Source organism: Dermacentor variabilis, chromosome 9 (genome assembly GCF_050947875.1).
Source record: "Dermacentor variabilis isolate Ectoservices chromosome 9, ASM5094787v1, whole genome shotgun sequence".
Taxonomy (NCBI): Eukaryota; Metazoa; Arthropoda; class Arachnida; order Ixodida; family Ixodidae; genus Dermacentor; species Dermacentor variabilis.
The window spans coordinates 111,639,712-111,665,435 of record NC_134576.1 but is presented as its reverse complement, the minus strand read 5'-3'; the positions used below and the strand labels follow the sequence as shown (position 1 = coordinate 111,665,435).

Below are 25,724 nucleotides of genomic sequence, written 5' to 3'. Positions count from 1 at the left end.
GTAAGTTTGAAAAATATAGAGGAAATAAGTGTACAATTCCGTAACTGTACACCAAAAACAGATATCGCAGTTCTATGAGCTGCATCCGTTAGATCATTTCGATCAGGCAAATTTCATATTATTATTAACTGCTTATGTGAAAACGTAGCAATGTTTACGAAAGTGTTGCATACATAACTTACACGTAAGCTGTGTATGCGAGAGCAGTGAATATTACACCGATTTTGTCCTTCATTGAGTTTGCTATGGGATTCAGTTTACAGAATGGTGATATTGTTTTTCAGTGCTGAGCTGCGTTGTAAACCTGATAGTCTCATTTTTTTTTCGAATTGGAGATTTTCAATTCTTATTAAAAATTGACGGCCTAAATAAAATATCCGCTAGCTAAAGCCGCTATAAAATTTTCTTACTAAATGCAACAAACCTCCTTGAATTCGGGGCTGTGGTTGGCGAAAAGAACGATTCCTCTTTTCTCATGTATTTAGGTAAGAAGCGCGATTTACATATATAAGTGCGATTTTCAACAACATTTATTAAAAAGTAGACAGCCTAATAAAATAATCATTTCTAACAGTCATGATATAGCCGCGTTTCTTTTAAATGCAACAAACCTCACCAAATTTGGTGCGGAGGTTCCTGAAAAAAAGAATTTCTCTATTTCCATGAACTTAGATAGGAGCCCGTGAGCTAAGGCTTCCTCTGAAGGAAGATTTAGCTCGGAAGCTTCCATCTATATACATGGAAAAGAATTTTCGATTTAGATCACTGCCTTTCTTTTCTAAATTGTTTAATATTGAAAATTCGCTCAAAATGCCAAAGCTTCCCCTTAAGAGGAAGCTTTGGCATTTGAGCCAAAGACCGAGCCAAAGCTTCCCCTTAAGAGGAAGCTTTGGCTCGGTCGAACTCAGCAGACAAATAAACTACGCAGATCAAACACTCCTGTTGCAGTCTATTATGCAAAGCTTTCTTGAACAGATAAAAATAAATGCCATGCCATTGTCTTTATTGTCATCTATTGAATGCATATGCTTACGCGATGTATATGTTTGTCTTTATGCATTGCACCAGTCACAACCTGAACGTGATGCAATGTTTATGTTTATGCACTGCCATTCATGAGAACGCACGATGTGCGGCTTCAACGCAGTGGTGGTGTGAGGGCGAAGGCGGTGTTTGTGGAAGGAAGAATGGCGAGGACAGACGTATGTCGACGGAAGTGTGAAAAGGAGGACAGTGCTAAGGTTGACGACTATTTTCCCTAGCGTTGTTTCTTCGCCTTCGGGCTATATACTCACCGAGCGACTGTCCCCCGTCCAAACAGCCTCCTGCTGCCCCAGGCGCCTAACACACCCCGGGGGTGCCCTAAAACACCAGCGTCGAGAAAGACGGCGTTCCACTCCCGCCACTTCCCCAACTAGGCGTAAGAGATGCGTATGAGTGGCGCATTTAGGCGACACATACATACCAGCACGTTAGGGTAAAACGTGCCATCCGTCCCTCCGCATATACGTGGGCATACTTCCCCGTGGTGTGGAGTCCAGTGAATTCCCGGCCGCATGCCGTGGTGAATGCGAACTCAGGCCATCCGAAATTCCGGCGCAAAAAAAAAAAAAAAGAAATCTCAGAACATAGCAATGGGAGACCTGGCTCACCAGAGGGGAAAAGGAGGCCCAAGTGGCACTCTTCGACCAAGCACGGCGGCCTGCTGAGGCCTATGGAGTCCCGGACGAGAGGCCCCAACCAACTGCTTCCCCAACCCTTGCCTTTTACAATAAACGTCTTTCGATCAAGTGGCCTAATGGAGGGTGGCGCGCCCGCACACGTGCTCATTTGGCAAGACCACAACAACGACGACGACAACAAGAACTGCAACCACAACAACAGCAGCAGCAGCCACGGTCAAGAAAGTCCACGAAGGTTCCTTAAGAAAGCTCCACTGTAAAGTAGATATCTGCATTTCTCGCTAACCATGAAGAAAGTTAGTGTATATGTTCACGAAAGAGAGTGATAACACGACGGCATCTACCGTTAAACTAGTCGTTAAGCGAGTAAGAGGTCAAGTGGCGAGACCCTGAAAAGGAGTTATCTCTATGCCAGACAGGGTAAGTCAGGAGAGTCTCGGAATGTAAGGGAGAAAAAAAATGTCGATCGGTTCGCATCGAACAGTGGGCACGACCAACCGATCCATTGAAGGGCTTTCTGCGGAGGTGCGTAGCCGCTAGAACGGCTCACGAGGGAGCTAAAACTGGACGCAATTTAGACGTTAGTCAAGCCAACACGTGAACCAGCCAAGGAGGCTGCGCAAAGACCGAGGTCGTTTAGGACGGATACAGTGGCTCCCCAGCTCCCCATTTTTGGAAGTGAACTTCAGTGAACGCACGCAGAGAGAAAGGATCGATGTCGAAACTCAGTCTTACCGCATAAGCTTCCTTAAAAGCAGCGCCTTTTCTGAAAAGATTACGATCGACTCATGGACTTTAAAATTGGAAAGTCAAGCTGGGATTATGAGAGGTGCTGAAGTGGAGGGCTGCGTATTAACTATGACGGCCCAGCTTTCTTTGTTGCGCACCTAAATAAATGTTACTCGATCAGTAAATAACTCAGTAGATAGATAAGTAGGTAAATAAATAAATTGGTAAATACGATGACAGTTAAGTCCGCAAAGGTTTATTTCTCTACAGTGACGTCATAATAAATTTAGAAACTGGCTTTTTTCTGCATCTGCGTCCTTTCCGTTATGTCGTTCTCATTCTCCGTTCCCGAGGCGAGCTTTCACCGTCGGCGCTGGCGTTGCCGTAGGGTTCCGCTTACATCTAGGTTTCAATAGATGCTATATTATTCAATCCACAAAGCTTCTCAAACCAGAACTGAACCTTCGGTCGTCAGGCTAACCGCCTGACTAACCGCCTGAGCCGAAGTTCTCGCGTCACCATGGTCAGGTCAAGGTCATGGTCTAAATGTCTGCACCCTGTTTCGTTTTTTGTTGCGATAGTGTGCATTTACATAGATGCTCCAGGCGCGTTTCTGTCGTTGTCGGCGGCGTCGCCGTGACATTCCGTATAAACTCCAAGTGCGACAACACCATGATTGCGCGCCGTATGCTGTGGATGCGAGTGAAAGCGTGCTAGGTTGAGGGTGAGCGAGGGTGAGCCGAGGACGGTGGCTCTATCTCGCTCGCGCAAGGGGGGAAATCAGGGAGGAAGCACACCGTCTTCCATTGCGCGCAAGGCATAAGGGGAGTGGGACGAAGGAGATTCTACTCCAGCGGCGGCTGCGTATGGCACGGCCTCGCGAGCCATATCTTTAATGTGATCTGCAATGGGTACTTAGTGCATGCGCGCTGAGGGCTGATAGCTTCGTGTGCGCCGTGTTCCCGCCGCTTAGTTCGCGTTGAAGCCACAGGCAGCACGAAGGCCAATTGGCTCGTTGTCCGATTCGCTTTTCCGCATGCCAACGCTACGACAGCGAGTGTCCAGCGTCATGTTTTCCTCTGCGCACGTGACACCATGTTCTTAATTTAGTCGGTAAGTGAATGTCTCCAAGTTTACACGGCCGATAAAACTGCTACACTTGCTTTGTCTAGCAGTTTAATAATTCGCTACCGCAATAGATGCATCCCCATCGCAAGAAACTGCGACTTTTTTCATACGTAAAAGAAGAAAAAAGCGACGTACAGACCCAGCGTAAATGTTCAACTATTTATGAAGCGAAACTTTTGTGAAGCACTAATGAAGTGCTATAAATTTGCTCACTTCATTCCTTCGTCGCTAGGGTAAAGAAAGTTGCCGCGCACCTCAGCTCTCGTGCTTTTGTGGAACACAATGTGACAAATCTTTTACTGGCTGGTATTTCTTTATTTCTTCCTATTCGTTCTAAGTGTACCTATCGCTTCATGGCCGACTCCCCATTGTGGGAATGTAAAATGGTATGTAACTTACATTTTATCATCGACACGCTGCGATAACCTCAAAGAGCTAGCTGGCGTGGGCACGATATGCACCGCCCGCCTCTTGGCCAACTCTCCGTTGGGTTTCGTTATATGATCATACCATCATCATCATCAACAACAACGCGCAGACATTATTTGTGGCCGATGCCCCGCTGTGGGCATGCGCCGTGGTATGAAATTTATAACCATCACGAACCAGCTGATATCATCTCAGAGAGCTTGTTGGTGACGTGACATGTACCGCCCGCTTATTGGTCGAATCCCCGTTGCAGCCGCACGTGCCAGAGTATGCAAATCGTCTTCATGATCGGCGCGTTGCGACCACAGTTGATGTTGGCGCGAGAGCAGTATAAGTGTGACTGTGACAAGCAGGAAAAGAAAGGAAAAGAAGATTCTGGCCTAATAATCAGATCATCGGACTTTGCAAGACAAACAGCCTTATTATACACTATTTAATTTAATTTATTGTCGGTTTCTTTATCATTTTCGAATAATAACTTATTCTTCATTGCTTACTTCTTTATCATATTAGCGCCCCATTCCTGGTCTGTCCCCCACAGCGGGCTTGCGCGTTTAAATAAGGCATCATCATCATTATCATAATTATCATCTCCATCATCATGGGGCTTTAGAGCCGAGGTTTGAACCCCGTCGTCAAATTAACCTTCTCGGCGACAACTTGACCAGCGACAGGCAGGCCGACCGGCTGACCGAGCGGCTGGCCCAGGCGCAACCTTGGTATTGTAGTCAGAGAAAGCTTCATGTTAAAAACAAACAGGAAGCAGGAAAGAAAGATCGTAAGAGCTTTCTTCTGTGATCAGAAGGTTGTCATTTCTCCTTCATATTAGGGAGAACGACGTGCCACTTGACCGGGCACTTTTAGTGGAAAGAGATACTCGTAACAGTTCGTTCAGCGCATTCCTTTCAAGGTCTTATTTTAGCGTGTCATTTCCGAACAGCCCGTTAAATAACGGGTTATTGCAGTCACGTCATGACAGAACAGAAAGCCCCAAATTGAGATGAGTGCTTCCCAGTAGACACGTACGACAAGAAAATAGCAGCAGAGAGAAAAAGGATGCTTCCAATGACGGCTTAGTTGGATCAGGTAGTAAACGCGGAGCGCCCTTCACAAGTTTATTTTATTTTTCCGTCGGGAAAACTTGCTTTTCAACCGGTGCCCAAACGACCCCTTTGTTATTTCCTGTTATATCGCCATATTACGGAATTCTATGAAACTGCTGCCCCCAAGGACGAATTTTCTATATAGAACATTCCGCACCATTCTGCCAATTTCACCCTACAAACATACGATTTTCACGGCTTCGCGTCTTTTCTATCATCATTTATCTAGGCGACACTCCGGCGATATAGATAAGGCTTACTTTCCCCCTGTTCCCTCTACCCAGAACTCTACGCTCATCCGCCGTCTAAATAGCTAAAGTTCTTCACGGCAGTCACAGCTAGTCACGTGACGACTTCTCTATCTCACCGGAAATAGCGCAGTACGAAAATCCAACAAATGCAAACATCCCCGCTCCCTCAGAATAATATGTGCGGGGCAGATATAAGTTGCAGATAAGAAAGGAGACGGCGAAGACAAACTGACGCGACAGCACACAAGTACGAAGCAATGTTTCTCCCTCATGAGTAAGCCCCAAGGTGACATCTGCGCTTGCAATGTTCCCACAGTACTCCCCACTCGGCTCACATCAGCCATAGCGTAAACAGGATATCATCTGGACACGCTGCGTCGTAATAACCGACCTTTTCTTTTACTCTTAGTAATCATTTCGACGTTTCAATTATATTTCAATCAAACAGCACGATTAATTTTCCTTATGGCTTCCCTGGCTTGATCTTCTATTGAATTGATGTGGCTAAAGCAAGAGAAAATCTAGTCCATGGAATAATCTCGCCTCAGTATTATAAAATTTTCCTGCCATTCAACGCCCCACCTCGACTCAAGAAAGTTATTAGCACCCTTCCAACCGAAGCGGTCACAGCGCCTCACTGACACTCCGCGGCAAATCCTGAGGAGCGTAGCGCTTTGGTCAGTCGACAGGTGGAGCCGCGCCCCACTCTCCCTTAAAACCGCTTAAACTTGGCAAAGTAGCGCCACGCTTTGAAGAATGCCGTCTCCTCCTCGCGCACTGTGGCCGAAGCCGACGCCGCGTCGCTATTGGCCGAATAGCATCACGTGGGCCCTCGCGCCGTGCGTCAGCGCCATTTTCGCTCGAGAAGCATCTACGGAGTGGCGAGGAGCACACGTTGGCGCCGTTGCTACGCTCGAGCGGTGTAGCCGGCGCCACGGTCGAGGAGGTAGCGGGAAAGAGAGAAGAAACGAGGAAGAGTGAAGGCAGAGGAGGAGTGTCGCTACTTTAGGAAACTTAAGGGGTATTACGTTTCCTTCACTGCGCTTGGCAGAGTCGAGGAAGAGCTAGTTGATAATCGTTTCAGAATACGGGCGTAGTTTCTTCTCGCTCAATGCATATATAGCGAGGACCTCCACTCTGGCAACCTTGATGCCGCGGGTTGAAGTCAACGAAGGTTCGTCCAGCAATTGCCTGCACCTAAGCTCACTCACCACGTGACGCTCGCGGTCAAAAGGATGCTCCACATCCACCGCCATGACCGCGAGTGGCTCTGGCTAACACTCCCGGAGCTAACCCTGTACGTCTGCACATATACCGAAGAAAAGCGAAACGGTAGGATGGTCGTTGCGGTAAAGCCTAATAAGTAAAACGCAGCGCAAGTAATGTGGAAGTTTAGGGTCCGACTCACCCTGGCGACATGCCGTCTTTTCGTCCGCTTTCTTTTCATTCTGCGCTATTTTGTCTTAATTTTACCAAGACGCAACACGCAATTCCCCTGTGCATTTTCGGGCTTCGTTCTCTTTTTCCTTCGAACGGTTGTAACAGCTAAACGCAAGCCACGAGATGCGTGCGTAGTGTTGTGTTGCTTGAATGAGATATGTGGGATGTTACAACACCGCAGATTGTTCAAAAGAAACGCAAACGTGGCGAGACCAGGCCAAACAATAAATTTCTTCGTCTAAATCGAGACTAGAAAGTCCTATACAGCCTGCCTATAAGAAAGGTCACTCTTATTGAGTAACTGGAACTTGCTGAGCAGGAATTATCTGCCCGTGCGTTAGCACAAGCATCGGTGCATGCCCACGCAAGAGCCGGTCGCCACTTCGGCGCTGTAAAATTGTTCCTAACAGTCATCACTTGCATGCGTCTATGTCCATCGAGATTGCGATGTTTGTTGTTATCCATCGCACTAAAATAGAAACGAATATTCGATAATCTGCAACAGTTGACCTCGAATCGAGTAGAAATTGACTAGCAAAGTCTACTCGATTGTCTTCGAAATTTCGAAACTGGGCCCTACGCAATACGCAGGGCCCAGTGAGAGCTGGCAATCGAATGCGAGATTCGCGAAAGACTGTACTAAAAGGAAGCATGGACGCTTTGAATACCAACAATCTCATTAGCATACAAGTGAGTCGAAGGGAAGAACACAAAAGAACAGCCCTAGAACGCGTAAAGGTCTCTGTATACAATCTAACTTGAGAGTTATAAGATACCGAATGAGCAAGAACACAACGCAAAAGATAGCACGAATGTCGCGTCTATATCAGTTGAATGTCAGCTACCGCAGGGAAACGAAAAGCTGAAAGGCATTCAGGAGGGAGACAGACAGCCCAAAATAAGAAGAAAACAAGCCATGGGCTCACGCGTGTGGCAGAGCCGAGAGGACAGCAGTGCGTTTCGCGGTGGATAACCCCGGGGCCAAAACCACTTTAAAGTTCTCCGCAGCGGAGTCTGCGCTCCAGGGGCACAGGGTTGCGAGGATGGTCCCGCAAACTGTATTCAGAGGCCGTCGCGCGTGTTGGCTTTTCGTTAAAGCCGACGAAGGACTGCTCTTTTTTGTTCCTTATTTTTTTTGCAGAAACAAGGTTCCGTAAGCGGGGCACGTGCACGGGTTGCACAGCAGACGCGAACCTCTCCAGAGAAGAGCTGGGCCGCAATCACTCGCTTCTCTTGTCACCATGCCAACCCCTCCCTGCCCCCCCTCCCGTCACATACACTCACCTCGTGACTCTGCTCCCGGGTGAGCACGCGGCGGTATTTGTTCGCTTTTTAGCGTTTCGCCACTGCGCCTCTCCCACGTCAGCCCTGCTTTCCTATGCACAGGCTGTAGAGACTGAGGCAATCTTGACCAGGGAGGCCACGCATTCCAGAAGGGCGAGGCGTCTCTCGTTAAAGAAAGAATCACTCCCTTCTAAGTTTGGGTGCTACAAAGAACAATATAAGCGCTAAAGATGAATAGAAGGGTTGAATTGACAAGTGGGCCTGAAGTTGGGGCCTCTTCATATACTGCAAACTGCGACGCGCGAAAGTATATGCGAAAAGAGAGAAGAAGTAGATTGGACATGCGCTAGCTCACAACTGGGAAGTTTGCGCCGAGAACAGCAGCGTGTATGCTGAGATATCGTAAAGATTGTGCCGGAAGGTACAAAACTTATTTTGGCGTTGAGAAACATAAGTGGCTTTGCTGTACGTAGCTATATTAAAGTTTAGGAAACCAATGATGAGGGATGATCTCGCGAGCGTGTGGTGTCTTCGTCGTGGCTGGCCGAATGTCGCCATCTTTCTGAGTCAGGCGGTTAGCCGTATTACCCCACGACAATGTGAAAACACCGTGGAGAGCGGTGTATACTAGTGGACGTCCTGTTTTGCTGTCGGACATGAAAAGCGCATCTCATCTGTGACGGCAGCAGAGTTGTTCGCTCTCTGCAGCACATGTATCAAAAGAGCGGTTTATGATCAAGGTCTTTATCTTTGATAAGGTGGAAGCTTGGGCGAGTTGGTGATTCAGTATCGACATGTTTGCACAGCGCTGACAATATACAGCGGCTGGGTGACCTTTGCATCAACATGCCGTCTATTGCCCTCACCGAACACGAAATCAAGTGTCTGGATCTGGCTGTATGCAATAAGGGTCCATGTGTGACATAATGCGAAAGTTGTTTTTTCATTACTTTAGTTCATGTATATAGTTCTGGCGATTTCGCAAATAAGGATCAGTTGAATTGAGCGCCTGCATTGTGTTCTTACTTCAGTCCTCGTCTTTTGCGCTCTGCAAACATGTCGAAATCTACATCTTTATTTCTGTTGCTTTTATCTTGCAGCTTTTTCGGCTGTGCAATCTTGCCTAATTGCTTCTAATATTTTGTTATGCAAGCACCTCTATTTTAATACAAAGTTCAGTTGTCAGTTAGCGCATGTCCAGTCTGACTATTGTTTTACTCGTGTCCTTTCTTGGCTTGTCCTATAGATTACAGTATAAAAAGGCAGCGCGAGTAACACACAAAGTGGTGGACCTCATAGCGTTCGAGCGTCTGTAAAAGAGGTTACGAAATGTTTCACTCGTGCCCGTGGAATGTCGCGGTCATATTTCGTAGCCACTATTTTTTTTTTCGTCCTTCCTCCACACTCAAGTGTAAATAGCGGGACTCAGCCCTGGTACAAATCGGTTCATATGATGTATTTACTTACGTCTACCAGAATAATATTTCAAGCATTTCCCCGCATGAGGTCAGTCTGCGTCCCGTGAAGTTAGTCTTTTTAGAAAGACCGAGTATTGCGTACCCGTAACAATAGGAGTCAAAGCGGATGTGAAATGCCGAGTTTTAAGTGTCCTGTCATCTTTGATAACGAGGTGACTCAGCTGGATGACAAGTATCCGATTAAGACATCAGTGACAGCCGTTAATTAGAGGGAATATGCTTTTGATCTTAGCAATCGGTCGCACAGATTCTCTATGTTATGTTATTCTCATAACATTATTCATCCTCGTTCAGCTAAAGACAGAAAGGGAGGAACGTAAAAAATTAAGGAGAAGGCCGGCAGATGGGAGTAGCCCAGTGTGCTTTAAAACTTACACAAACAGAGATAAAGTGCCCCATAAAGGCTCGTCTACGTTTCGATAGGTGGACCTATCCTTTATCAAAGATAGGCCTTCAGATAGGTCCAAATATCGAAACGTAGTGCAGCCTTTCTGAGACAATTCCTTCCTGTCAATGTGACTTTTACACTACAGGGAGGAATGTATCTACAGCGGCAAGAATAGAGGGAAATACTATTTTAAATTCGAGAGTAATGGCGCGCCAACATTTACACATAGGAGTTATAAATCCAGCATTCTTAAAGCTAGGCTTTCCTTGCGAGCCCTCCCGGGTTTTCCTTACCGTGGATGCTGTGTGATGCTGCTGTCTTGCCGAATAACTCACGCTTAAATAAGTTTAATTAGGAGCCCAATGGTCGGACCTAGCTAACCTCGATCACTCAGCATGGCACCCCAATGCTCTTAACCATTACGCCACAGTCAAATATTTCATCTTGCTAACGACAACAAACTATTCGACATGATCGCCGCGTGTGTCACTGTGTGTAACACGAGTGTTCGTGAGCACATGCGTTTGAGCTGGTTTTACTTTACGCCAATGAGGCAGGAATGAAATGGGCAAATTTATAGCATTTAAATGACCGCTTCAAATAGATTCGACGATGTGAGTTGGATCCGCACAATTTTATACTACGTGGAATATCTGCTCGGCCTGAAGCAGCTGTTCTTAAAGGATAGCCTTGGTAGTCCCGTATAGGAAGAAGGCTCTGAGGGTTCTGTTGAAACATAACTGGCAAGAAAACGTAGAATACGAGCCTTCTGTTCTTATAGCTTTGAACAACAAAGATACGTGTCTTCACCTCATTTGATTAACATCGTCACATTTCACCAATATTGCTATGGCAAGTTCAGACATTTTGTTAGTTCCAACGTCATAGAAGTTATGTCTCTTCCGGCAAAACTAAGCATTTGTATAGTTGGCCTAAATAGCTACGTCCCTGATTCTTGTGTGACACGAGATAAAATTGGACCAGGTCACGATGTGTAACAATTGACGATATTCGCTTGAAGATGGTTACATGATGGGGTTCATCAGCAGGGAGAAGACGATATCCTGTATTCCATACACTACACCAATGTATTTATGCAAAGATGTATGTATGTATGTATGTATGTATGTATGTATGTATGTATGTATGTATGTATGTATGTATGTATGTATGTATGTATGTATGTATGTATGTATGTATGTATGTATGTATGTGTATGTATGTATGTATGTATGTGTGTGTATGTATGTATGTGTGTGCGTGTATGTATGTATGTATGTATGTATGTATGTACGTACGTACGTACGTACGTACGTACGTACGTATGTATGTATGTATGTATGTATGTATGTATGTATGTATGTATGTATGTATGTATGTATGTATGTATGTATGTATGTATGTATGTATGTATGTATGAATGTATGTATGTATGTACTTGTGCTTACGTATGCACACGTGCGCGCCGGTACGAGCGTTCGTACACGCGCGTTCGCATGCGTTCGTGTCTCTCCGCGCAGCCTCGGCTCACCCGCCTTGCACGGGGATAAACAGACTCGGCGCCGTACGTCCACTTCTATTATCATCCGAGCTCCAGTTTCTTTCGTCCACTCAAGAAGCGCGTGTAAACGGCGACCCCAAGAAGCAGAGCCATCGAAAGCGGAACCACCGGCGCGAGCCTCCCCCCTTCACGGACGAACACTTTCTCCGGGCGCCGCGCTGAAACAAAGGGGCGGAAGCTCGCGGTGCGGCGCCCGCGCCTCCGCTATGCATATAAACGGCCATTCGGTCTCCGTCGACGAGGCATCGCCTTAGGATGGCCACCGCCTCGTTGAGCGCCTTCCGCCTCGGAGTCAATGGCGCGTGCGCAGTAGCGCGACGTGGCCTTTATATGTATATATGTATATATATCTTTTCTTCGCGCCGAAGCGTCGCGCTCGTAACTCTTGGCCGAGAAAGTCTCCGTTTTCGTAAGGACGAGGGTGCGCCCCGATCGGGAAAATAAATGGCGCGCGAGCATCGGGACGGTGGCTACGCCGCGAGAATGCCTCTGCCGGGACGCGACCGAACCCATACGTCGCGTAGGTTCACCAGAATTGCGCCAGCTCCGGAAACGTCGCGCCCTCCTATAAACTTGCTGTCCGGTTTTTCTTTTCTTTTTCTTTTCGTGCACGCGGGCTTCTTTATATATGTATGTTTGTTCCTGTATGCAAACAGCGCCTACTTTCTTCGCAACGAGCGACCGGAAGGAAAAAAAAGTATTGCGCTAACAAATAGCAGGACGACAGTAACCGGCGAGAGGCTTACGCGGGTTCCTGGCACTCTTCGTCAGGTTAATGCGAGGAAGAAGTGCAGCTGTGCGGGCCAATCGATTGCCAAACAACAGATGGCTCAAGATGCATGCTGTAGATTTAGAACGGGTGATAATAAAATGGAATGGGAAACGAGGGCACCAGAAGGTTTGAAATGATGGCGCTAGAAAATATTGAGAAGGTGCGCGGGAAAACCTTGTGACGACTAACGTGGGTAAGTCGACATCCGCAGGGAGATGCTTTCTCCCTACGGCGGACATCAAGAGATTGATAAAATGTCTGTAGCATGAAAAGGACGGTGATGACGATGATGATTTGATGTTTAGGATTGAAGGACAACAAAATTTATAAGAATGGCCGGAGTAGCCACTCGAATGACCGACCGGCAGTTTCCGTATACGGCTATGGCACAGCTGCATGAGAATGGTGACGTGGCCGGTCATGGTACAAACCTTGAAGCGGCATGTAAACAAAACGAATGAAGGCCATTCGATTTGAAATCAATGAACCATTCGTGGAGCTACAAGGATGCACGGCCGCTCGTACGGTTAGAACTAATTGGGGCACTTTTCTGCCGTAATCAGTGCGCCCAATGGGAGTTAGGAATAGTTGAAGTGAATTCATGGCATAGCTGTAAATTTCGTAACTTGAGGTTTCTTTTTTTGTAATGTGACAGTGACCTTCAGAGTAGTGTTTTATATATATACTCGGAGAGAAGTGGGGCCTGCAGGAAGACGCGAAAATAATAAATATCTAGCTAAGGCGATAAAAGGAATTTTAAAGAAAGTGAGCTGCACGTGCAAAAATTCAGGGACAACAAATTCCATGACAGCCGCGTCGGGAGACAGAATTCGGGGGAAAGCAACATCGAGTGTAGTGCATTCAGTGAACGTGAAAAAAGAAAATCATGCAACGCACTCCCCTCATAGAAACATTAACGACTGACTGAGAATTTTCTTTTTTGTTATATGAGTCAATTGATGAATGTCTATTACGTGTGTAGTGGAACGTGAGCTATCTTCGCTGGCAACATTATGAATAGCTATAGATTCGTCCTATTCACACATGCAGCAACTGACGAGGCCTTTCTTTGGCGTTCTCTTTAAGTGGGAAAGCTTCAGCGTGGGCGTAGAAAAAAAATTGGCTGAAGGCTTAGCTTGGTTAAGCCTGGAAGATTGCGAAAGCAATACCCTTGGCTGCGCCTTGGTTCGGCTGATGGTGTGGACATGGTTGCCCTTTGTTAAACTTATGGCTATACATCATCCGACATAGCGCAAGGCAGCGCGCCGACGACTGCGAGGAGCCGAGCTGTAGCCCCATTTATCCTCCTAGCGTGACGTCACACCAGCGAGCGCCCTCCCTCGGTAGCGCCGCAGCAGCGGCGCCCAAGGCTTCGCCTCCACCATCGATGCCGCGAGCTGGGGCCCCATCTCTCAGTCTGGCGGGACGTCACACGGTCACGTGACGCGCAGCTGTGTAAGGAGGCGCCACGACCACCGATGGGCCGAAAGTGCGAGCAGTATTGCTTTCGCAATAAAAAACTACGAGTGTTTTCCACGAAGAAATGTGGGCGGAACATTCCAGACCACCAGTAGATCACTAGGACCTACGTCTACATTTCAGACGGGCGGCTCCCTTGAAAATTGTTTCACTGATCACTAACGTCAACTCGCACCTGTCACTCGCGTCTGCATTCGCACGTTTACGCGATTGGCATCTATTGTAGGAGTTGTCGGACGATTCCACCGCTGTCAACCAGATGTAGGAGTCGTCGGACGATCTCGCCGCTGCCACCATTTGAAGGAGTTGAAGGTCGTAGGGAGGAACTCGGTGAACAGGATTTATTTACATTATTTACATCGACAGTCTAGCGTGACTCCCATATGGAGCCCGCAAGACTAACATACAGCAAACAGCTTACGAGCACACAGCTCACTAGCACGTTTCTAGCATGACAACGAGCACTCAGCTCACCACGACGAGCACACTCTCGCAGCCGACAACCGCTGCTTATAAGCACTTGGTCCCCCCTTGATTCCAAGCGGACGGAAACGTTCGTCCAGTCATCGTTCGACGTCACCGTTCGACGTCACCGAAGATGACCCGCCCCTTTTGAAGGAGGCGGGCTCACGTACACGTGTTGCACAGGTTTCAGTGCCGCACACACACACAGGTGTAAAGGTCCGGAGTCGACGTCAGAGGGGCTTCGTAGAACTCTGCTCCGTCCCGGGTGGCACGCCGGGTAGCACATTCCTGAGCTGACCCCGCGCCACGTGGCTGCCGGTTATTCGCAGTTCTCTGAAGAGCGCCCCGTCCGGTTGGATTGGAACACGTGCAGCGGGCTGAAATAGCTGGCACGTTGTCACCCTGTACGGCCCATTCCTAACACTATACAACCGTAGAATTCCAACACCCTGCCGTCACCATGCGGCGCTGTGAAGGGTAATCCGTGCACCATTGAATGCTGTCAATCGCAATATGCTCCATACAAGGCGTCATCTCCATCGACGCCTATATTAATCGGTGCACAATGCTCGCCGCTCCACTTGCCGCTTCAGCGATGGCTGGAACTCTTTCTGTCACACCGTTGTTCAGACTGTCCCGCTGTCGTGACCGTTTGCAGTCGAAAGCTCGTTATAACGAAACGTGATGTAACGAATTAAGGGACATAAGAAATAAACAAAATTACCCTCAAAATCCGCATAGAGATTTATATTGTAGTACGTGCAAATAAAATCGATATGACGAAGTAATCGATACAGCGAAGTAATTACGGCTCCCGCTTCAACTTGGTTGTAACGAGGCTCTACTGTATTTGCCTACAGAAACTACTGGAAGGGACTACGGCGCATTACTGTCAACAGTAGCTGCAAGACATGTACGGCGGTTCAGCCAGCATGTGAATCATGGTTAGTACGTCAATTTGCTTAAACTCCACATCCGCTTGGCTTCAAATGGCTCCGTGAGATTGCAATTCGTTTATTTTCTACAACATGTTGACTTGTGGATGCCCCAATTTGCATTGATTAGGAGCGCGCGCACTCCAATCCCTCGCTGTGCATAGAAAACTGTGAGTTCTTGGTAATTTAGAAATACAGAGTGTCATGAATAATGTAACAAGAAAGTCAGCCAGAAGTACTAATATTAGACAAACCCACTTACTGTCATGAAACGTAACCTACTTACACGATGAAATACGAGTGCAGGCATGTGCAGGCAGCATCATCACGAAAAAAACAATTTTTTTAAGGTTCGCCCGATGGTCGAAGCACTGAAACCGACACTAAGGCTTAGCGATCCGCTCAAGCTCCTCACACGGTGCGCGAACAATCCGCCGAGGTGACCCACGGTGCGAGGTGGCGCGCGAGATAATTGCTACTGGGCACCAGGAACAGCACCCTGGCAGGAACCAGGCGTCTCACAACGCTAATACGACGAGGGACGGCAGTAGCAGCGTTACACGCGTCGCATCTCGAATGCGCACGAGTTTGACACCAGCGTTTGTCGGCGTCCTGCGAAAAAGACCAGATAGGTCTACAGCATGAAGTTGCCTATCCGTTCCACTTAGACAACTGTTTATGCCCTACGGTCTGGCATGCACACAGCAGGTCAGCATGAACGCTAGTGTCTGTGCGAAGAACGATGCTCTGGCACCGGCAGAGCCGATAGAGCAGAGCGGGGCCGCGAGTCATCTTGGCTTCTTCGCTTTCCCATGGCTTGCGGACGAAAGGAAAGGAGAGCCAAGTGGCTCTCCTGGACCAAACCAAAGCCACCTTTGACCAAACCCAACGAGCCGCACGCGCCAATGTAGCCCTGGACTAAGGGCCCGAACCCCGCTTGCCTAATTTTCTTTTTGAAAAAAAAAAAGGTTTCTTTCCTTCCTTCCTCCTTCGCTTTTGCAGCCAAACGCACTTTGCGTCTCTGGGGTGCGATCGGAGATGGTTGTTCGGCGCGTTCGTTCGGTTACTGGCGCGCGCGATTGGCCTACTCCGCGCCGACGTCGCCAGCCGCGGGGCGCGGCCACGTTTTTGGTGACGTCAAAATGACGACACGCTCCTGTCAATCATCCTTCCACCGAGCATTTGTCTGCTAGGCGCCGAACCCGACGGGAGCTGGGAAGTTTGGAGCGATCATACGGCTTCGCATGGCGCGTCTGGTGGATTGGATTGGATCCAACCGTCGGCCTTTTCGGCTGCGGAATGGCACGTTTGAATCCAATCCACAGTTTAATTCGAGAAAATGGCGCTTCCGTTGGGAACTTAGGTTGTTGCGCTGGCGTTTCTAGAGGAAGGAGGAGAGCGGGTGGCGGTGCGAAACGCGTTTGAAGAAATGGCAGAAAGTGAATTCCGGCGTCGTTTTTGTTTCTCGAAACAAATAATTCGTTGGTTATACACAGAAATCGACAACATCATCGGTGCCAGCGAGCCACTGGAATGTTGTCGCTGCCTCTTGAAAAGTGCGCCACTCTTACCGTCGTTCTTTTTTTTTTCTGTTTTCTTCTCGCTGTGCGCGACACCACCTAGGGACGACGCAAAGAACCTAATAGTTATCAATTGCAGTAGTCACACGTACTACTGTTTGAAAACGTGTTTGGGCTTGAGAAGAAAAAAATACATTTTTTAGATAACGATTTTATTCATTTGGAAGGCGAGCAACATTTGGTTTTGTAGTATACTGTTTGCGAGCAGACGACAAACGATGGAAGTAAACTTCCGGGGAGGTCACCGCTTCCTGATTGGCTGCTCTCTCCGCCCCGCTGTCACAAATTTTGCATACTGCAACTTTGTGACGTTGCAGCAACTGAAGAGAACGCGTATCGAACAAAATATCTCCGATCGCGCCCCTGGAGACTGTGTACCATGCGATGCGCTGGCTCCACGTGCGTGTCGACGAAGTGAAAGGACCACGGTAGCGACGGGCATGCGCCTCGAGGGTTTACATAGTTGCTGTCGCAAGAACTAGCAAGGCCACTTTGCCCTTGCCTCTTCATGCTTCACAGTGCTGACCGACGTTCAGGTGTCGGCCGCGCGCTAGATTGTTACGGTGCCATCGACAGGCCTTTCCTCTTCTCTTTGAACCAATCCCTTTCTCAGTTTTGTTGTTTCTTACAGACACATGTTCGCAAAAGTTCTCGGAGTGTCGGAGATTTTACTTTAGCGTTGCATTATGCACTTTGGCGAATTTGATGCACGTTTAAGCAAAAAAAAAAAAAAGAAAAAGCTACAGTTTTTCGCTGTCCTTGACGGTCGCAAAATTTACGGGTCGCCGTGCATAGTACGGCCATGCATTAGTTGTGGGAAAGCTGTGGCGTCACCTTCAGAACTATTATAGTTCAAAAAATTAAGTATTCCGCGCCTTCGGACTTACTTGCGAACGCGATGTTCTCAGCCTGCACTGTCGAGCTCTATTTAAGCACTAGCCCCTCTTCCGGTCATGTTCATTGCTCAAACTGCCAGAGAACAAACATCCCGTCGATCGTCACGCAATGCGGAAGTTACCCGCTGACCTTGCCACAGGAAAAGCGAGGCCACTTTTGTAATACATGTTCTCTTTCACTTGGAACGAGTGCAACACCACCTACATTAGCGAATGAACACAGCAACCCACGTAGCGCGACATAGGGGCCGCTGAAAAACACATCCGCTTAACCAACGGGGTCTGGCCGCTGACCTCAAAACAACAGGCGCTTCCTTCGCGATCTTGTTATAGTAGTTTTCTTTTTTTTTTTTTCAACTGGACATTCATGCGAGCTGTAGGAGCCTGTTTGTGGAACAAATCCCAGTTTGAACGGGAGCCAGCGGAAATGCTGGCGGCGGCCTCCGTGCCTCGTTATGTTTACAAGCGCCTACGACAGCTCCTCGAAGACTTATCTGTTTACAAGCCTCGAAGGCACACAGTCGAGTTGAAGAAGAGCGCCACCGACCGCATCGTGGCCTCAACGGAAGTTGTTTCACGAGTTTTTTGCTTTTCTATTCGCTGCGAGTGAGATCAGCAGAGAAGAAGCGAGCTGCGGCGCCGGTTACTTGCTCTGTAAACGGGCCTATAGTGTAAGCTGTGAACATAAAAGCGCGCGCATAACATTTGCTCAATTATGTTTATTGACCGGCGGTTCAGTTTTTCCCTTTCTGTCTCTGACCGCCGAGACCAATTTGCTCTTATCCCGGCAGCGTTTATCTCCGAATGCTGGTGGTGGTGATAGGCGCGTGCAAGTAGGAGGTAATGAGAGCCTTATAACTCTAGCTTCCAGTGACGACGACGAGGAATGCGATAGCAGGGAAAATATTTACGCATTTACTAACGCGGGATGAATTTCGCTTAGTGGATGTTATTTGCATAACGCAGAACTGCGTTACGTTCTTTTCATTTCCGTGGTCAATTGTCTGCCGTCTTTGAGAATCCAACGTTCGGTACCTGGTTCTCTTAGCTAACTAGAATAATACATATCCTGCCTTGCGTCACGCATGCTTATTATTTATTTGCTACGTACGGCTCCCCTATCTTCAGTTTGTTCCTTTTCTTGGCAAGCAGTATTGGGTCGTCAGCAGCAAAACGGAAGACAAAGCAATGGCAGACTAAGGCAGGACGTAAACGCGGCGTCGCAACACGCAGTAGTGACGTCAAGGTCGGGCTGTATTCTTAAAGCCGCCTAACGAACGTGCTCTGTTCCCCAATTTTAGTATTCTCTAGACACTAATCACGCAAGTCGTCGCAATGCCTAAGTGTCTTCAATCTGGCATTGAATGCGCAAAGCACAGGAGTACAAAATGGGGGAGCTCAGATCTTACACCAGCGTGTCTGCAGTGAACAGATATTCGCGTGATGTTTAGTGTCGTTAATAAGTGCAGACGACCACCATTGAACACGTGTAGCTGAGAATAAAGCGAAACAGAAGATAAAAGCAACAAAAAGATAATGCCTCAAATCATCCTCACCAGGCTTGCTGTGACGCAGCATCCGCAAGATGTCTCGCCGCGTCGGCATAACCAAGAGTTCCTGCTGTGGCGAAGTCGTGAGGGCCCGCCCAGACCTACGCAGGTGGTCGGCGACGAAATGGTGGGTGTAGTTGTGACGTGTGGGTAGCCCTACGGAGGGTGGTCGCAAAAGCGTGCGTCGTTGTACACCTCCGCCAACGGAAATACGTCTGGCAATCACTACTGTTTAGTCCCTGTTGCCTCCGTATACCTCGTGACTTGAACAGGCGAACTTAAAAAGCGACCGCGGCCTATTGGCATCAGTCTTACGCGACGCAGCATCAACCAGAAGTCGAATTCACAAAAGTTTTTATTGCCGAGTGTAATTCACCAGCTCAGCATCGCGATTGGCTGACATCTGCTTTTACGAAGCGCTCTAGCATTAAGAACAGTTTTGTGAACATGGACCCAGCATTTTGTATCTCGAAGTAAAATGCAGTTAAGAAAAAGAAGAATCGTAGTCTATCGGAAGTTATTGATGATACACACATATCACAATCTTTAGTAAGTGCCACAATACACATATTAGTGAACAATACGTGCTTTTCACACGTTTTGCAAAAAATTTCCTGCAAGCGTTTCAAGAAGTTTGAAGATGGCCCATTGGTTCATCTTTTGTGACACGCTCTGACGTCATTCCTTAGGTACTCACTTCAATGTAGCAACCTCCCTTTTAAGATACACCGAAAACTTGAAAAAACTCGCGAAGAGCAACAAGTGTTCAGCAACTTACCCCTTCTGGCAAGAGCGCTTTGGCACAGGAAAAGCAATCCCGGCAGCACTAGCATTGACGTAAATCCAAGTGGTCTTCGGAAAACACAAGAGTCATCCATTGTTTCACACCGATGGATAGATGTAGTAATGCGGTCCACCCTTGCTTAGCCACAACGAAGTCACGAACACTTCACAAGAAGTACTTGTCGCAAGATGCCCGGCATTGCTGCTGGCAGTGAAGAGCGAGAATTTATCAGTAAAGGAAAAAAAAAATCCAGAAGAAAAACGTTTTTTTTTTCCTTCAGCGGAATGTCAACGAAAGCGACGTTGTTTCTGTAACAACGTTACGGTGACGCAATGTCAAATGACACCCGATGTCGTAATGCAGTCCAACTCTGCACTTCAGAGACTAAATTGACGTCTAGTTGCTCTTAGATTTGTCACGACCAGGACACAATAAACGGCTGTCCGGGTGTGACACATACACGTCGCAATGTCGCTCACTTCCCGTTCACGCGAGAAAACACAAGGCCATGGGAGTGACGAAACGGTGGTAAAAAAATGACTAGAAATCCGCAGCCAATCCAGAAGGCTATACACTGCGGCGACTCCGCCGCACAGCAGACGGCTTGAATCAAGAGCGCGCGAAGCAGACGACGCACCTGACAGGCGCGCGATAATAGGGGCTATAACGCGAACGATAGGTAAACAGTGTAGCTTGTGGAATTTCTCTGTGCACACAGCCCCAGGGCCCTGGCTTGACCGACGCCGCAGGCCGCAGTCTTTACTACCCGGAGAGCGTCGACACGAGGTGTAGGTTGACCGAGATAACGCGCGGACGAGCTAAGACGAAGCTGCGATAGCACGACTGAACCCCAGCAGAGCCGAATGGGCTCTCCTCGGTCTCGGCGATCGTTCGACGGAACGCCAGGCCAGAGAGCGCCGGAGGCTGCTGGCGGGGTGAGCGAGACAGGCGAGGAGAAGCTAGGGAGAGAGCAAGGTCGTAGAAGTGCAGTGAAAGAAGTGGAGTGGAAGAGACAATAGGAACAGGAGCGCGTTCTCCCAGTGTGTGCGCATGCGCGAACCAGCATTATAGGAGAGCTGCACCGATGATTCGAAAGAACGAGGAGGGGAATGAGGCGCCGCTCAGCGGCCGCCGTTTCAAGCAGCGCGGAAACGGAGTGGCGGAAAAATAGAGCGAGCCGCGTGACACCTCGTACGAAGATGGCGATGTTACGGTAAGACACAAACACGCAGAGATAGATAGTTAGCCTCCAGAAAATGCGCGAAGTCGGCTAGGAATGTCAAAAGAGCACACAATCGGAGTACACGCAACGCAGCAAAGAAGCCGAAGCAAATGATGTTCTTTGACAAGGTAGTTCGAATCGTGGGAAAAAAAAGAACCCCCGTACAAACAACCACACGAACGCACACAGAGTCAGACACATAAAAACACACTCCCGCGAAGTAATAATGCACACTTGGCTCGCGCACCGCGGAGAGCGGGCATGTTGTTGAGAAAACAAAATTGAGCCAAATTTATATGACCCTCTTTTCCGTCGTTCCCTTCCAACACGTAAACCCTCACCTCCCATTTTCAGTTTCCCCTCTCTGTTTTTCTAAAGTGCACCAATACTACCACACAGCTGGTAAGATAACCGCCCACTCGCTTTTCTTTTCTTCTTTTCTTTAAACAAAAATATGCACATTTCTTGCCCCTCTTTCACGTTTTACTTAGGGAAGCACTTTCTCCCTTATTCATTCAGTTCGTTGATTGACGTCCACTGTAGTCCGTTTCTACGTATGGGCCGCTACTCCAACGATCACTGCTAAGGAGTCCCCTATTGAAATGAGCAGCGGATCAGGATAAGTTTTATTAAAAGAATGCCTCGGATGTGGCAAAGAGGGGAGTGAGGCCTTGGGACCGCGTCTGAAGCGCTTGGCAGTAAAGACAGAAATGGCTGATCGCTTCCTTACTTTCTCCTTCTTCATTCTCTCTTCGCTCCAGCAATCACGCGTTGCTTGTAGGGCCATCTTGGAAAGCACGCAAGCTCGTTCCGCGCACTTGCGAATAAGTTCGCGCCTGAGCGCACGGCAATTTGGCATGAAAGTAAACCGCTGACCCTGTTATCTTTTTTCCCCCGTTATAGTTCTTCTGTTGATGACGGCAGAGCAAATGGACAGCAAGCAGGATTTTTTTCGTAATCGCTACGCTATTCTGTCGCACATGCAATTGCGATTTCGTAATACCGAGGCGTCCGCTTTGAGCGTAAATCCGGTATTGCTTTTGCGAATTTTTCGCTGACGTCGTCGTATGATTACAGCAGCAGCTGCGCATATAGCGAATTGTTGCTGTGCTTTTGGCGCGTCAAACGAAGGAGTGTGCGCACGTGGACGAAAAGTATTGCTTGGAGTGATAACGCATCTCATAGGCCATTACTCCTCCGAACGCTGACCTAACACACGCACGCACGCACGCACGCACGCACGCACGCACGCACGCACGCACGCACGCACGCACGCACGCACGCACGCACGCACGCACGCACACACGCACACACACACACACGCGCGCGCGCAGGGTTTCAGATTTGTATCGCTGCATTTAAGAAACGGGTAGCAAGTGTTTTACAAATAATTACCTTTCTTTTGGGGCTATGAAACATCAAGATTTCCAAATCTCTTTTTTTTTTCTACTTTTTATCAAAACACCGTCGTAGAATTCATTAAGCCGGCTAAGTCACTTAAGACAGGGGGGTTAGCAATAACTTTTTGTTTTGTTCCATTCCTTTAACCATACGAGTTTCATTGCCACAGGCGGAAGTCGGAACATGTGTAGTGAAACAAGAAGAGAAAACAAAAACCACTTCTAAATGTTTCAGCGACGGTAATCGCTCACAGAAATCGCAGTAATCGTGCAGAGCAGATGCGTAATAAGGTAAGCTAACGAGAAGGGAAAATAGGCACGATTTATGAAGCGAAAGTCACGCATATTTCTCCGCACTCCAACCAGTCGTGGCGAAATCGCTCCATTCCACGATAACGTCCGACCATCTCAGTTTCCAATCTTACCGCTGCTGCTCGTCCCTGATGGTCCTTACACTGCGTGGGCTCCCTCTCGCTGTCAGCGGCTGCGTAACGAATGGAGAGCTTAGCCCGAAACGAGTCCTCCTTCCTAAATCTGAGACATTTAAACGCGAAGCCGAAATTGGGACGCTGAGCCTCTGGCAAGAATTTTAGGGAGGTTGATGGGGCTCTACCTCGACTCTTCTTTAATGATCTCATTACGCCACGTACTCGAACGGCTTTTCTAGGCTTATGTAGTCGTGGAAAGGCAAGAAAAGAACCGAGAAGCATAATACAATCAATTACGTAATGAGAAAGAGCTGTTTAAACAAACAAGGATACGAAGAACAGTATCATGAAAAATGTATATATGTAACGTATGGAAGGAACGAAGAAGGGGGATATGAAGGAAAATAATTGGAAACAATGAAAAAGTAAGAAAGCTTCTTTATAGCCAGGTATCTCATTTTTCTTTTCTGCGCCCCGCAGCAATTCTTTGATGCCACTTTCTTTTCCCGTTCTTGTTTTTTTTTTTCTTCCGCCTTCTCTCTGTCCTAGAGCTTTTCAATCCCACATCTCCCCCCGCCCCCCCCCCATGCGAGATGACATTTAGGCGACTACGTGGACGCCGCCAGAAGTTTGTGCTTCTAATTTTAGGGTATAGTTTCTCTGTATCTCGCAACCACAGTTACGGTTGCGACTAATAGCCGACCATTAACAGTCATGAGGAATTAGAGAGTATTGACTAAAACACCGGGAATTGATATCTAATACGAACTGATATCTTATCTAATTCTATCCCGGTTCTAATGCGATGAAAATGATTATTTTGCAAAGTCGCAAAACCGTATGAAGTCACAAAGACTGACTTTAGGCATATAACTTGTATGCTCGGCTGGCGCTTGGGTAACGGCATTCAACCCAAGCAAGCACACACGGCGGCAGCTGAACGAAGGCTGCTTTATTAGTTAGCAGCGGAAATATGCACAAGTAAGGGGCCACCTGAGGCGCCCTCTAGTACAATGTAACATGAGTGCAATAACCTAAACGTCCTAACTATCGTTCCCATGCCGGCATATACCCACCGTATACTTGCAGGTCCCGCAGATGCTATAGTTCCAAAGTTTCCTATAGTAGTTTCTTTAGAAAATTCTGTGGTTCCGACATGGCTTCCGAGATCGAATCGGCGGGCGCTGGTGCGATCTCGGAGGCTATGGTTGTAGGGGGGGAAAAAGACAGACAGTTTGCGATACGAGATACCTCTGCACGCCGTCTCACGAAACTTCGTACAGTGCACCGAAAGCTATAGGACTCGCGTCAGCCAATCGGTAACGACAGCCGTCTACGTCATCCCAGGAAAGAAAAGGCGGGAGGGGCTTACCCATTGTGATCCACTGATCCTTCCGCGATAAAGCTTCCACTCAGGCGGAGCTGACCGGAGGGCGACCAAGAGTGGGCAATGGAGGAGCTAGTCACTGCGGGACCACTTTTTGCGGTTTGCTGGCGCGACCAATAGCTTTTGCGGCACAGCACGATAGTTGGGTAAGAAAGAGAGAGCTGCCGAAAATGCTGTACTTCAAGTACGTTGCACTTCTACAATTCTGATGCAAACTCAGGTCGAGTCGTTGCGCGGTAAGTCGGGAGTCCGGTTGAAATAAACCATATCGGGTGTTGGGACACAGCGAGTGGTGCAGGCGGGCTCGATCAACTTGCTTGCAAAGTGTGGGTTGACCCGCCCAACCAGCTCGGCAAGGTGCGTATAAAAGACGGTCGGTTCGGGCTGAGTCAACTCGACTTCCGACTCGGCCCGCGCGCATTCGGCTTCAGATAAACGAAGAAATATTCTGCATTTCCAGGCCCAGGGCAAAATAATAATACTGCGAGATAGCACTTTGCAGCTAGCGCTTACCTCGGCAAAGCCTGAGTGTTTCCTCCAAAAGGAATACGTCCACGTAATATATTTCGCCGATTTCAACATCGTCTGTTCGACACTTTGTTTTCCTCGAACGAGTCCCACGTCTCAGTTACGTCAAAACCCAAAAACGCTACAGTTTCTATCATATTAATTTATTCGCTTTCCGTGCATGTCCACGCGACCCATAGCTCGCTTTGAAACGTAAGCACGCACACAGAGAAAAAAAAAAGATTCCGAATATCATGGGCATTCAACAAGAATGGAAAAGAGCAAGCGAAGCCAGAATATGCAATGAAAGTGCACTCAGTCGATAGCAAGCAAGCAAGCAAGCAAGCATTCCCACCGTCACCGTCAGTGACGTGGGCGCCATGTTTGCACTAGTCCCTCTTCGGTACCTGCAAAGCGTACCTCACTGACCATTACGAACGAGGCCCGCTATACATAATGTACATTATTCATCCGTGCGCAGCCATAAGTGCGTTTTACCCGTGTCCACCGATTGGACTCGCGCTTTTAAGTTTGCCCTCACTGCCTAAATCTCTTACTCCATCTCCATTGATGTCTCGGCCACGCTCATCAGCATGCGCAATTCCGCCGTCTATCTCGATGCAGGTTGGCCTTAATCATTTATGGGCCGACTATGTTTCTGGCTTGTGGAAGAGGCTTTTCTCCGGCCCCTTAATGCTCCCGCTTGGCAAGTCATGTACATAATGAATGTAGAAGAGCATCGCCAAGCATTACTAAAGGCTGTGATTTCCTTGACTTGAGCAGGCTCGGACACTGAGCATTAAGTGCTCTCTTTATGGACACTAAGAAGCTATGTACTAGTTATAG

The 25,724-nt window shown here is 48.0% G+C and overlaps 1 protein-coding gene across 3 annotated transcripts in view; it reads right to left on the bottom strand.

The window, feature by feature from the left end:
- Positions 1-20,772, bottom strand: part of LOC142557302 (uncharacterized) — a 189,729-nt gene extending 168,957 nt beyond the window's left edge. The window contains exons 1-2 of one of the 3 annotated variants that reach the window (XM_075669032.1): positions 19,929-20,772; positions 19,157-19,306 (exon numbers count right to left, since the gene is read on the bottom strand). In XM_075669032.1, the coding sequence (XP_075525147.1) occupies positions 19,157-19,306; positions 19,929-20,028 (250 nt within the window). In that variant the 5' untranslated portion in view covers positions 20,029-20,772. The remainder of the gene's footprint in view (positions 1-19,156; positions 19,307-19,928) is intronic. The other 2 variants (XM_075669034.1, XM_075669033.1) reach the window with 2 other exon arrangements.
- Positions 20,773-25,724: the final 4,952 nt, after the last annotated feature.